Source organism: Lithobates pipiens, unplaced genomic scaffold (assembly GCF_037356315.1).
Source record: "Lithobates pipiens isolate NorthernLeopardFrog02 unplaced genomic scaffold, aLitPip1_a1.2 Scaffold_22, whole genome shotgun sequence".
NCBI classification, from domain to species: domain Eukaryota; kingdom Metazoa; phylum Chordata; class Amphibia; order Anura; family Ranidae; genus Lithobates; species Lithobates pipiens.
This window is the reverse complement of record NW_027507784.1, coordinates 299,246,709-299,261,828: the sequence shown is the minus strand read 5'-3', so window position 1 is coordinate 299,261,828 and position 15,120 is coordinate 299,246,709. Positions and strand designations below refer to the sequence as shown.

Below are 15,120 nucleotides of genomic sequence, written 5' to 3'. Positions count from 1 at the left end.
TTGGGCTTTAAAGCTAAACTCCAGTTGATAAATATAGGATTAAGGCCTCGCATTCTGAAAGTCTCCTCGGTGGAGGGGTATGAAATGGATGGAGGGCAGTGGCAGCTGGTGTTTTTTTTGGGGGGGGTGGCAAACAAACACAACACCCTCCCTGAGTGGGGCCGGCGGCACCCCAACCCCCCCCCCCCCCACTGTCTGCCAGTTGGCCCTGCACTTACCCCATCTAGGTGGGTAGCAGCTCCGTGTCCTCTCCTCCATCACATCGGCTTTCAGCCTTCCAGCACCTCCCCTCCAATAGGATAGACTGTCCTTTCAGCCAATCGGGTAACGGGTCTCAAAACCTGCTTCCTGATTTGCCAGAAGGAGGATCAGCATTACAATAGACAATATTCTTCTCTGTTGTAACACACCTGGGTGGGCTCCGTTTGAATTCTCTGCACCCTGAGCCCACTTTATTTTGAAGCCTATTAGAGCCTCCGGCTCTAATCAGGTGCTTCTAAAAACATCCCCACCATTGTAATTCATGCATCCGGCGTCCTGCAAGGGGCTGGGCGCATGGATAGGGGGAGGCGGTTATGGATAGGGGGAGAGGCGCCCGTGCACCCTTAATGGATGGGCGGCCCCTGGTGGAGGGGTATAGCATAATAGCCAAGTGGCTCAATTCATTTGTTTTGTGCTGTGTAGTCCCAGCAGGAGTATGGTCTGCAAAGACTGGGCCACATCTAATCCTGCAGGCCAGTACCATTGGTCTGCAGAGTCAAAACATTGAAAACAGCATTGAATTCTCCCAAGCAATTCAAATCTATGTTATGCCCCGTACACACGAGCGGAATTTCTGTCTGAAAAATCTTGGATGGTTTTTCCTGACGGAATTCCACTCAAGCTTGGCTTGCATACACACGGTCACACAAAAGTTCACAGAACTTTCCACCCTCAAGAACGCGGTGACGTACAACACTACGACGAGCCGAGAAAATGAAGTTCAATGCTTCAGAGCATGCGTCGAATTGTTTCCGAGCATGCGTCGGAATTGGTACAGACGATCGGAATTTCCAATCGGAAGCTTTTCCGACCGAAAAATTGAGAACATGCTCTCAATCTTTTGCTGGTGGGAATTCCACCAGCAAAAGTCAGATGGAGCATACACACGGTTGGAATCACATCCGACTTTTGCTGGCGGAATTTCCAATCGTGTGTATGGGGCATTAGCGGAGTCTCTGGTGGAGCAGCCCCTTAATTAAGCAACTATGGGAAAAAGTAGCGTAGATACACATTTCAAAGATGTCCCCCATTGCCCCTTCTTTCATTCTGTATCCCATGTTTTATTATGTAAACCAAATAAAATGGGTTAAGCAAAAATAATAAAAATAAAGCAGGCTGGAAAAGCTTTCACCCTTCTGGCTAGTGTTGGAGTTTGCCGCTCTGCCTGCACACATTCCTATTGGCCCATCACTATGATGGACAGCCTCACTATTCAGCAGGAATGCACAGGAGGCACAGCAAAGGCTTCAGGAAGTAATGAAGGACTGCCTGTCAAAATAGCCTGTGATTCATCCATGACAAAAAAGTGATACACATTATACCTGCAGCAGTTTTCCCCATACCTCCCAAATGTCCCTGATTTGGAGGGACTGTCCCTGATTTGAAAAGTCCCTCTGTCCCTGTTTCCTCCTCATTTGTCCCTCATTTTGGTCTGATCTATAAAGTTGTATAGAAAATCTACTATTTATATATCAAAAAAGTGTTTCCCGGTGCTAAAACTTTCATCCAATGTCTAAATTGCTGCAGTTGCTTTAACTGGAGCACGAAAGCGCATCTATTAAATTCACAAAATGCTTGCTAAAAAATCTGAAAACATATGTTTTCACATCCCACTATAATATAATTGTGAAACTATTTATTTATTTTGCCATTAATTAAAACAGAACCGATGCTAGTTAGAAACTGGCAACATTTTTGCTCATTATACTCGTTTAAGTGCATTATTTTTCTTGCTGGAATGACTTGTGCTTCCCTCGTACATCTCTATTGTTATCCTAAGGTAGCCATACTCGGTAGCCATAAACAACGTTGATGGAGGTATCTCCACTGCCAGCAATTGTATTAAGCAGCTGTAGCAACCGTGACTGCATGATGGCGCTGCCAAACTGTGACTGCATCTGATAGGATACAGTTATTATTAGACTGATAATTTTCTACTTGGCTCGGTCGATTTTTTAATCAGCTTTTGTTGACCTGGGTGATGCTTGCAGGGTTCAAATTTTGGTAAATTCCGCAAAAATGTGAGCAGTCTATGCCCAGCCATAGTCGTTATCACCCCAGGAATGAGGTTTGTACAGAACAGTCTATACCACTTACCTGCCATATTTTACCCTTCTAGTTATGAGCTTGGAAAGTCGGTCGCTCCATCTGTCCACACTGGTGCGAGAAGCTGAGCAAAGAGTGAACGACCTCACTGCCCAAGTTGTTAACGAAGCTCCTAATGCAGATTGTTCTGAAAAAGAAAAGCAGCTGAAATCTTGGGAGTGGCGATATCGGCTATACAAGCGCATGAAAGCGGGATTTGAGCATGCACGTAAGTCAGGTTCATTAAAATGTGTCAAGTTTTCTTTGGCCTGTGTGACAGACTTACGCCTGTTTTGCAGGGGCTTCAGCTTGTATAAGAGCAGTTTGAATAGCAAGCTTTGACAAAGCATTTGCAGAGCTTTCAGTAAGCTTTGTTGAAGCTTTTAAAGTACCATTCAACACCAGTTTGTAACTGATGAACAAAGGTAAAGGTGTTGGCGCTACAAAACATGACATAGATAATGATTCAACATAATAAATGGTACATATTAACCACTTCCCATCCCGCGTATAGTAATATGATGGGCGCAAGGTGGCTCTCTTATCCTAGACAGCCGTCATATGACGTCCTCGGCTTCCTGGCCGTCCAGGGGGCAGTCACTCGGGAGCTGATGCGCCTGCCCAGCGGCCGCGATGTCCACCGGGCACCCGCGATTGCTTGTCACAGAGCAGGGACATGGATCTGTGTGTGTAAACACACACGTCCTGTCAGGGAAGAGGAGACAGATCGTGTGTTCTTTGTATATAGGAACATCGATCGGTCAGCTCTCCCAGTCAGTCCCCTCCTTCCACAGTTAGAATCACTCCCTAGATAACACATTTAACCCCTTGATCGTGCCTAGTGTTAACCCCTTCCCTGCCAGTGACATTTATTCCGTAAACATTTATTGTATTATCATTTATAGCACTGGCCTCTGTATGATTGTCAGTGGTGCCAAAATAGTGTCAAAAGTGTCCAATTTGTCCACCGCAATATCACAATCCTGACAAAAATTGCAGATCGCCGCCATTACTAGTAAAAAAAAAAATGCCATAAATCAATAACCTATTTTGTAGGCGCTATAACTTTTGCTCAAACCAATCAATATATGCTTATTGCGATCTTTTTACCAAAAATATGTAGAAGAATACATATCGGCCTAAATTGACAAAGACATGTATGTTTTTTTTTTTTAAATTGGGATATTTATTATAGCAAAAAGTCAAAAATATTGTGTTTTTTTCAAAATTGACACTTTTTTTGTTTATAGCGTAAACAAATAGACCGCAGAGAGGATCAAATACCACCAAAAGAAAGCTCTATTTGTGGGGAAAAAATGATTTAAATTTCATATGGGTACAGTGTTGCAGGACTGCGCAATTGTCAGTCAAAATATTACAGCGCTGAAAACTGAAAATTGGTCTGGGCAGGAAGGGGATGAAAATGCCTTGTATTGAAGTGGTTAAACCTTGTGCAGATTTCAAACTATAACAGTCCAATGTGACAATCCCAACACCATAAAAACATAATATCAATTCTTCTAGTTGGATGTGTCTACAAATAAATGCTTCACCACGAGTGCTCATGAGGTAGATAGCAACTCACCAAAGGTGTTTGACCACTTTTTAAGGTAGGTCAAAATGCGCTTTAATTGGATAAATTCTGGGTTTGCGTCTCTCCACTTTGGGACTCCCTCTGGCATAGACTAGGGATGTGGGAGCAGACTTCACCAGGGACACAAAGAAGAGCTTTATGGTGTAGTACGTTTTTATTTAAAAGGATTTAAAATTAGAACATAGTTTCACTCACATGTGACTGTGCCAGTCCTGGCACTAAGGTGTCAACGGCATGTGCGGATGGGTATACCAGGCTCATAATGGTGTGTGATCCTCACCTCATTCTGGTTATACTGCTTGGTTATCACCAGTGGTGGCCAGTGGTAATTTTTTTTTGGGGGGGGGGCGGCAAACAGTATGTTTGCGCCACAAGCCCACCCTATTTTGAAGCCTATTAGAGCCTATGGCTCTAATCAGGTGCTTCAAAAAACCACCCCCCACCTCTGTAATTCAGATGCCAGTCATCCTGAAAGGGACCGGACGCATATGCTATGCACGATACTATCTATTATACATACAGGGGGTGGTGTGGATAGAGGGGGCGGCAACCCTAATGGATGGACCACCACTGGTTGTCACATATGGGACCGGTAAATGACGATTTCCCATTGCAACGTATGTTTCACCGTACTGGCATCATCAGGCAGCCAGTATGGTGAAACGTGCAATTAAAGCGCATTTTGACCTACATTAAAAAGTGGTCAAACACCTTTGGTGAGTTGTCATCTACCTCATGAGCACTAGTGATGAAGCATTTATTTGAAGACACATCCAACTAGAAGAATTTATATTATGTTTTTATGGTGTTGGGATTGTCACATTGGACTGTTATAGTTTGTTGTTTGCACATGGTTTAATATGCACCATTTATTATGTTCAATCATTATCTATGTGATCAGAGGCGTAGCTTGAAGCTTGTGGGCCCTGATGGCAATGAGAACAGAGGGGTGTGAACTGTGGAAAGCAAAGTGGAAGCCCAGTATTGGAGTGTGGCTGTGGGGCCCTAGGGCAGATTGGAGCTGCACTTTGTAAAGGATATGATAATATGACAGGGAAGCTGCAGGGGCCCCCTGAAGCTAGGGACGGGGTCGCAATTGTGACCCCTGCAACCCCTTATGCTACGCCCATGTATGTGATGTTTTGTAGCACCAACACCTTTACCTTTGTTCATGATCTCATTTGGGTTTACACTCTTTTAAAGGGGCAGCTACTAATCAGGCAACTAATCAGGCCCCATCACCAGCCATATTGTTTTATATTGTTTTATATCAAGTTTGTAAATGTTGAACACAGATCCTAATGGCAGTGTTGATTGCCACTTTAAGTAAGCTGCTAGCAGGCTTTCGACAAGCTTCAAGATGTTCTAAAACCTCCTAGCAGGAGCCAGAAACTATAAAAGGACTAATGTCTTAAAAAAAGCCAGTGGTTGGCCCAGCAGGTTCCACCTATAACTGAAATATCAGTTTTTGGCAGGCTGACCTTTCCTTTTTTAGATTGCATCATAACTGTGTATATAAGAAATCTTGGTCTATGATGAAAAATAACTGAGATTTTCTACTCACACTGGCAATTTATTCTGCTCCATCTTGCAGGGGTTCCAGACCCTCCAACCAATGTTCGTCTGGCGGTAACCAGCAGCACCACACTACAAGTGACATTCCAGGAGCCATTGAGTGTCAACTCTGCTGTTGTCACAAAATACAAAGGTAGCAACTCTGTGCAATAAAAGTTCTTATGTTCTCTCAAGATTTTGTTTTCATTTTTGTGAAAGTATTAGGCCAGATTCACATATTAATGCACACATATTAACACTTGGGAGGTTGATTTACTAAAGGCAAATACAGGCATACCCCACTTTTAAGTCCCCATTGGGTTTATTTACTAAAGCTGGAAAGTGCAAAATCAGGCTCACTTCTGCATAGAAACCAATGAGCTTCCAGGTTTTATTACCAAAGCTTAATTGAACAAGCCGAGGTTAGAAGCTCATTGGTTTCTATGCAGAATTGAGGCTGATTTTGCACTTTCCAGCTTTAGTAAATAAACCCCATTGTGTACTTAAAAGTTGGGTATGCCTGTAGACTATGCACTTTGTAAAGTGCAGTTGCAGCAGAGCTTAGTAAATGAGGTAAAGCTTCAAGTGATTGTAAAGGTAAATTTAAAAAAATAAATACGGTAAATAACAAACATATCATACTTGCCTCCATTGTGCAGCTCTTCTGGGGTCCCCCGGTGACTCTCACAGCTCCTCCCCACATCTGATAACCCCCTCGGAAAAGCACTTCCCTGAGGGGGTTACCTTGTGGACGCGCTCCCGAGTCCAGCATTCGGCGTCTATAGAGGTCGAATGCAGGACTCCCCCCCCCGGGGATCGCGTCATTGGATTTGATTGACAGCAGTGGGAGTCAATGACTGTGCTGCTATCAATCTATCCAATCAAGAGCCGAGGACCCCGGGCAGAGAGACAGCACGTCCCCGCCGGGTCAAGTTCAAGGGTTCAGTTAAGTAAAATGGGGGGCTGGGGGGGGGGGGGCGGTCACTGACAGGTTTACAGCCCCTTTCACTCTGCAAAAAATACCAAATCACGTGCAAGGAAAATAAATAAATAAACAGCATTTTTGCTTGCACATGATTGGATGATGGAAGTCAGCAGAGCTTCTGCTCATTTACTAAGCTCTGGAGCAACTGCACTTTGCAAAGTGCACAGTCTGTTTGCCTTTAGTAAATCAACCCCCTAGTGTTTTCTAAATTAAGCCCCATGCACACTATTAGATTTTCTGCAGATTTTTGTCTTCAGATTTACCAAAAAAGCCTGATTGCATACACATTGAAGCTTGCACGGGAACTACAGTACAGTGCAGTTCCCACTGCTGGTGCGATTTCCAATATGGGTGGCCTGCCATTAAGATTAATGCCAGCCGCTCGTAGGTCCTGCATTTTGTGGGAGGGTGGTTGCAGCTGCGAGACTTAGTGCGGGCCCCGCAGATTTTTTCACCCACACAAGTGTGAACATAGGCTTAATGTGCATTGCAATAAGGCAGCGGTAAGGAAAACCTTTTACTGCACCTTTCTGTTTTCCAACACACCACAGCAGATCATTCACATCTTTCCGTAGTCATGTGTTAAAATGGTAAATCATTTTGGCACTTGTTGGGGTGTCACTTAAAATGAACGCCAGAGTACCGCACAACAGTTGGCCTGAGGTCCCGTTTAGATTTGTGCAGTGTGTTAACACGTGTTATGTAGTACGTTAATGGTCATCGTGTCATAGCAGCCCATTGCAATCAATTGACTGCTAATGCACCAAACAGTATACAAAATTCGGACAGGTCACAAATTTTGCTCTGCGGTCGTGCGTTGGCTTAGTGCGCATGTACGCTGCCTTAGCGCATTGAGGTGTTATTCAGAACGAATGGCACCACAATGCAGCAACCCATGTAATGTTCTCACAATCAGGGGCGGACTGACCATTGGGCCACTCGGGCACTGCCCGAGGGCTTTGTGCCACTAGGGTACCCCATCAGGGTTGCCAGCCTCAGTAAAACCAGGGACAGTATGTAAAAATCTGTGTTTTTTTTTACATCTGTCTCTGAAATGTCCCTTACCACCATCTTTTTGGTCTAAAAATCCTTAGATTATAGCTACCCCACCTCTCCAGTACCTTCTCAGCCAATAGAAACATGTCTGTGTATACTGTGTGATTGTATACTGTGTGTATGTGTTTGTGTATACTGTGTGGCCCCATAATGTCCGATTGCCTGGGGGGCCCCATAATCTCCTATTGCCCGGGGGCCCCATGAGTTGTCAGTCCGCCCCTGCTCACAATGCAAAGATGTAAGCAGTTCATTAGTTTTTGTGATTAAAAAAAAAATGCAGAGGACCATTCTGAATTATTTATTTTCAGAACATATACATTTTTTAACCTTCTTTTCTATTAATGCAGCTTTACAGTTGCTATTGTTTTTGCTAGATTTTTTTTTTTTTAAATAACAGCTAGTTATTAATTTATCACAGTTGTAAATATCTCATTTAGAAATAATTGCACACAGTGGAGTCTATGCATGTCTCTTTTGTCCAGAATGGTCATCAGGATGAATCAAGCAAGAGACCCACTATAAGTCTATCCTAGGTCCCATTTTATTTGATAGATTATATAATAAGCAATGCACTTTGTGTTTCTTTGTTATTCTGCAGTGGAATGGAGCTTATCATCTTCATTCTGTCCAAATGTGGGAGAGGTGGTTATCGAGAAGCTGAGAAACTTGCAGTTCAACATCAGAGGTCTTGTTTCAGTAAGTAACCCATTGCTTATTTACCGTATAAAGGTAGATGCAAAGGAGCTAACTGGCTATAGGACTAATTGTACCCTGATACTTCAAATGCCCTCTCAGGTTCACAGGGAATGTTTTTAAAAAAAATATTTTGCCCCTTAAGAATATGTAAACATTTAATATTCCTGATATATGCCTGCTGTACCATGTACTTGTCTTAAAAAAAATCCTGTATCTTTGTATTGCTTCATTTCTGTGAAATCCCTGGTTTTCCTGCCAGTCCCTCAGCTTTCCTACTCAAAACTGACCATACTAAGCAGGAGAACACACCATGGTTAGTTCTCTACCTGTGCTGGGAACTCAATGTGCTCTCATGCAATGATCAGACTTCTGCTGACATGCCCCCTTTGCACAGCCATTCAGTGGGAAGACCAGGGCCGGATTAACATAGGGGCTATTGGAGCTGCAGCTCCAGGCCCCTTATTCAAGATAGGCCCATTTGCCCAAAAAAAAAAAAAAAAAAAAGATTGACTTCGAGGATTGTAGCTCGGCGATCAGGAGTCACAGAGACCCCACATTTGGGGGGTAGGTAGCTAAAGACCCACCCCAGCACTGGTTAAAATATGGGGCTGCTATCATCTATGGTTCCGGAGATACAGGGCTGCTTGCGCAGCCTGTCAGAAGCTACATACAGAGCGGCCAGTTTAAACACAATCTGGAAGACTCTGCAGCAGACTGAGAGGATGAACTCACAGTGCTTATAATAATTATTTGTATATTACTTATGATAATTAACCCCTTGCCACCCAGGCCCATTCTGAGACTTACTCTTACTCTTACTCTTACTCTCCTACATGTAAAAGTCATCATTTTTTTATGCTATAAAATTACTCAGAACCCTCAAGCATTATATATTGTTTTAGCAGACACTCTATGGAATAAAATTGTGGTCTTTGCAACTTTTTATGTTACATGACATTTGCGCAGCAATTTTTCAAACTTTTTTTTTGGAAAGAAACAGTTTCATTCATTAAAAAAACCCACTAAAGTTAGCACTATTTTTTGTTGTGTACTAAGCGATGCTTTAAATTTTTTTACAGGTTACACGTTTAGAGTTACAGAGGAGGTCTAGTGCTACAATTATTGCTCTCGCTCTAACGATCGTGGCGTATGTAACCTGTGTGTATTTGGCTCTGATACTAACCAGTGCCTACCCAGGGACTGACTAGTATCTCTCCCCAGCCTGTCCCCACACACCCTCTCACCCGCTGACCTGTGAATGGGGCAATCACTCCCGCAGTGTTATTGTGTTCTGCCAGTGAATACAATGATTAGTGTTAATAACTATAGCTGGCAGCACTGATTGTTTTGGGGAAAACCTGACAGGCTGGTTGTACTCAAGTCGGTTAATAGGTTGACTTGTGTAAAACCAGCTAGCCCATACATAGATCGACTATGGCTGGTCTCTGCTTAATTGGTGTAATTTCAATCCATGTATGGCCCGATTAACCACTACGCAGTCCCTAAACATCCTTCCACAAACCTTTACATTTTTCCTTCCCAGATTACTTCATCCTCCTCTCCCATACACAGTGCCCACTGTCATACTCTCCACACTTCTCTCCTATACATAGTGCCCACTGTCATACTCTCCACACTTCTCTCCTATACATAGTGTCCACTGTCATACTCTCCACACTTCTCTCCTATACATAGTGCCCACTGTCATACCCTCCACACTCCTCTCCTGTACATACTACTCACTGTCATACCCTCTATACTCCTCTCCTATACATACTGCCCACTGTCATACCCTCCACACTTCTCTCCTATACATAGTGCCCACTGTCATACCCTCTACACTCCTCTGCTGTGCATACTGCCCACTGTCATACCCTTCACACTCCTCTCCTGTACATAGTGCCTTCTGCCATACCCTCTGCACTCCTCATGTACATAGTGCCCACTGTTAGACCCTCCACATTCCTCTCCCTCACCTGCACATACTTCCCACTTTTATACCATCCATACTCCTCCCCTATGCCTCTTACCCACAAAAACTGTTCTTTAAAATTATACTGAATATCCTCAATGTTACCAGCTCTAGAATGGGCACACTTTTGTCAGTTCAACTAAAGGAAATCTCACAGTCCTCATATTTGTTCTGCCCCATTATTAGTATTTATTTAATTTTGTAATTACTATTGTGATGTATAGAGGAACATAGGGGATGTCAGCTACTCTAAATATAGCAATTGTAAAAAAGCGTTCCTGAAAATATTTTTGAAATGTTGACAACTATGCACTTAGGCACTGCCCAAGGGCCACAGGGTCAGTAGGGGGCCCCATGAGAGGCTCGTGATATTAAAGCAGTAGTAAACTTTTCGAACATTACTACTTTTTAGAGGCCCTGGGGTAGGTTATGCCATAATGTACAAGTATGCCCAGCATATTAGCACATTAGGGTACACTTAAATTGTCAGACTGAGCCCTCCAGTGCTGTGCTGTGATCAATACGGCGGGGCCTGGGCACTAACATCTTCACCCGGTCTTCCTTCTGGGTTCTGTGCCTTCGGTCACTTGCCTTGGCCAGGCTGCATTGATGTCATTCCCACACATGCTCACATCCTCTTTCTCTCACCCCCCCCCCTTTCTCTCTCATCCTCGATCCCTTACCCTTCACACCTCTTTCATCCCCTTTCTCTCTCTCTCATCATCCCTCTCTCTCTTTAATTTAATTTGTTATAACAAAAAAATGTTTGCATTTTTATTTACTTATTGTTATAAAAGGCCCTACCAAAATACTCAGCACCAGGCCCATGATGTTCTTAATCTGGCCCTGGGGAAGACCAGTGTACTTCTGTCTCTCCCCCCCCCCCCTAGCTCTTATGCAGTTGAGAACAGAGGATATATGATCACATATAAAACAGGGGGGAGAAAGGTGTTTATAATGTGTTTTTTTGTATATCAATATACAAATGTTTTGCCTTTCATTTCTATTACAAGGTGAGGGTTTACAATCACTTTAATGTTATAAAATGTTTGAAGTGAACAAGGGCTATGATCGTACCTGGATCCTGCAATGCGATCCCGAGTGTGGCTCAGGGTTACCCCTTTTGGTACTGAAAATTGGTACTGAAAATCCACCACAGGGGAATACCGTCAGGGAGGTTAAAAAGCTTTCAACTAACTTCTTATCCATCTGATAACGTGAACTGTTAGACAGGACAATTCAGTCTGTTGCTCACTGTGGAATCGAAAGGGTTAATCCTCCACATTGTGTATAAAGGCTGTGTGATCATGTCTTCTCTGATCCCTCCCTTCTTCCACTGTCCCCAATCCATCTCTCCTGGTAGAGAGCCGTGGGGGCACTCTGCACATGCTCATTCTGGTATGTATCACTAGAGAGTTTTTTCGTTTTTTGAATGTGCATATGATCAGCACAGGGCCAATCAGCACTGTTCAGACAGAGGGTCAGTGGTCATAGGACAGTCAGAGGAGAATGGAGGAAAGCTCCGCCTACAAGCTTTAACCAATGCTCGGCCGGTCACTGATCAAAGTCACAAGACTGCTACATACTGCTGATGATAAAAGGTATTTAGCTGTTTATATTTACTAAAATAATTGCAATTCCACTGCACTGTGGGAGACCAGATATAGTGAACGCAGGGTCCTGGGTTTATTAACACTTCAAGTTATATTGGCCACAACACGGTTCGATGTGGTGGGTTGTGTTGCACCAGGCTCAACTGCAAAAAGTACAACATACCATGAACTGTCATAATAACAAACAACGCTTTTTTCTTTGTCTTATTTTGGCCAAGTCCACCCAATGCCATCCCTAGGCACTTGGTGTAAACGGGCCCAGACAGAAGAATTGTCTCATGCAGCCAATGCTGCACCAGAGCAACCAATCAGATCTCCCTTTTCACTTTAACAGAGCAAAACCAAGAATCTAATTGGTTGCTGTGGGCCAACACAAACTGAGAAATGTATTTTCTCAGCCATTTTGATGAAGCCAATTATTCTTTAGAATATCCCATCGACAGTACTGGAAAGCCTCTGCTAATTCTTACTCGTAAAGCCATGTATGAAAAAAATGGGTAAAGTTGGTCAGGAAAGAAATAATTTTATAGATTATGTAGTATGGGGGCTCTGGGGCTTCCCCTAGGTTCTAATATTTTTACTAGCTGTAACCGACAACAACAGCATATTCTCACCAGAGCCGTCCTGTCTGCGTGTGCAGTCTTTCTGTAGTGCAGACGGTGGCGTAGCAGATGGGCTGTAGACGATGCAGCAGGTGAATGCTGATTTACAAGTCTTTGATACTTTCTCTGCCATGGGAAACAATTACAAGGCTCTCAATGAGATCTCGAGCAGCTCAGCCCCTTTACAGACAGTGCAACATCAGTGTATTTTCAGATAATCTTCTTTTTCATTTACTGAGTCATCCATGGTAATAATTTAAAGGGGCGATCTCTCACCACGACTTTCTTAATTTGCAGCCTGGTTCTCGTCTTCCGCTTTTTTTTTTTTGGCACCCCTTCCCCCCCAGCATCCCTACCCTTGTAATAAATCAGAACTTGGCCATCCGCCACCTACACAGATCAAAACCTTCTCACCAACTCCATAGCTAATTGGAGAACAGGAGCTGGGACTCCACTCAGTCACCTTTTCCATCTCCGGGGCTCAACCCCTGCAGCTAACAAGGTCACAGGCTGGTTGGGGGTAGAGAGCGGAGTTGTTTTATCTTTCTGAGAACTGCATGACAGCTGTCTCTATATCGTCATCCCTCACCCTCTTCCAGAGATGCCCCAAACTTCCATCCATAATGTAGCCGCTATGTCATATCATTTTACCCCAGGACCATGCTGCATCCTATAGAGTGAGCTACGTGAGGAGGACTCTGTGGGTGAAATGAGTATAAATAGGATTTTTTCAGGTCTTTAAACAATTATCAAAAAGAAAAAAAGTTAAACAATGAAACGTCTCATCATCATGTAATTTAAAAAAGAGAGATGTGACTTTAGAAATGTCAATATAAAATCCAAAGTCTGTCTCCTAACTTCTATTGTATAAGAGTTGACAGTTTGGGAACACAGCAAAGGTTTTTTCCTTGCCAGGATTGCAAAAGACAGGACGACGGGAAAAACAATATCATGGAGAATAAATATCACTTTATTACCATTTGGAGTACTTAGTGATTTTGGTCAACCATTTTTTGCATATAAAAACATTCTTTTGTGTTTATGTGAGCATTTAGTGCAATACAGTATAAACAGACATTTTCTTTTTCCAACTCCACAGGGTAGACGGTGTGGCCTGCCCTTGGTTAAAGGGGAATGCCTTGTCATAGATTTTGCTTTCTAACATTTCCTTATTAAATGTGATGTCTACATTTAGCAAGACACATCTACATGTTTATTTGGAAACACTGCAAATTATGTAGCTGTATCTAAGTGATATAAGTGTAATTGACATAATTGTTGACTTCATGGTGGTTACTGCATGTCAAACTGCTGACCTGCTAGGATTTTCATTCAGAGCTTTTAAAGCAATTGTTGTAAAATTAAGAGTTGCAGGAAGGGGGGGGGGGCTCAGCTGCAGTCCTTGACATCACCAAAGGGCTGCACATAATGTTCAGTACGTGTAATGCTACAGACACTGCAGACATACTCGAGCAGTGGTTCTCAACCACCTGGCCATGGCCTACTGCCGGGCCATGGACTTCCATCTCCCAGGTCTCCAGCCAGCTGCAGATATCGCTTAACCTCCCACAGTGCCCTCCAGTCCCCCTGAGAGCCCCCCAGCCTTCACAGTGCCAGACAACCTCCCACAGTGCCCCCTAGCCTGCTGCAGAGACTCCCACCCGTTACACTGCCTCCAACGGTGCCCCACAATTCCCTCTCCCCAGCTTCCTCCAGAAACCTCATCCCCTACAGGGCCACCAAGTCTGCTGCAGAGTCTCTTAGTCCCCTCCACAACCTTCACCTTACCCCCCATACCCACAGTGACACTCGGAGGAGCCTTACAGCATTTCAAAACATTTCTATTACTTTTTTGCATTCCCACTTTTATTGCGTGAGCAGAAAGTAGAAGCTTTTTTTTTTTTTTTATTGTTGGGGCATGAAAGGTTTTGGAAAAATTTACCAGGTCTAGGCCTCAAAAATAGTCAGAGACTATGGACATGCTAAATGTTTGGTTGGAGATTAGTGACATGCTACAGAAGACAGCGATAGATTGGGGACATGTTACATGAAGCTAGCAGAGATCACTAATGCTATTATCCAGGTTCAAATCAGTGCTCACACATTCTCTCCACAAAATGGTGGGGTCCAAGGGCCATACAACAAGAACCAGTGGTGCATATGACCCCTGGGCCACAGGTTGGGCACCAGGGCTCTTACAATAAATAGTGCAAAAACAGAGAACCATGAGTATGTGGTAATTTTGTGGCAAAAACACCTTATTATTAAGAGATGTTAGAGAAGAGTAGCTTGACTGTTTCAAGTTAGGGTGTATGTATCAGCAACAGTACATTTCTGCAATATATCTCTGCACTACCAGCATCATTCACAATGTTGTATCCCTTTAAAAACACTGGAAGTAAAAAAAAAAATACCTGCTGATCCTGCCAGTAAACTCCTAACTTCTGGGGAGACAACCTTGCCTTTGCTACACTGAAAACCCAAGCAGTGTTATCAGCTGGACTATGAAAATCAGGTTTAAGGAGGGGTTAGGTTTTCTTTTAGGGTGAGCATGTCCTGTTTTCTATTTTGTGTGGGTTGGGCTCCTTTGCCTAGGACAAGATAAAAAGGGGAGGTAGGAGATGTAGAGGGGGCTGATGGGAAGAAAGAGGATTGGAGTGCCTCCTGATGTAGTAGGGAGGTTCCCTGAGAGTTTTCCCATT

At 43.5% G+C, this 15,120-nt stretch overlaps 1 protein-coding gene across 3 annotated transcripts in view; it reads left to right on the top strand.

Annotated features, from left to right (window-relative positions):
* Positions 1-15,120, top strand: part of LOC143924770 (ankyrin repeat and fibronectin type-III domain-containing protein 1-like) — a 552,097-nt gene that overhangs the window by 462,908 nt on the left and 74,069 nt on the right. For all 3 annotated transcript variants that reach the window (XM_077449225.1, XM_077449226.1, XM_077449227.1), the window contains 3 exons: positions 2,381-2,575; positions 5,535-5,648; positions 8,134-8,231. In XM_077449225.1, coding sequence (XP_077305351.1) covers positions 2,381-2,575; positions 5,535-5,648; positions 8,134-8,231 — 407 coding nt within the window. The remainder of the gene's footprint in view (positions 1-2,380; positions 2,576-5,534; positions 5,649-8,133; positions 8,232-15,120) is intronic.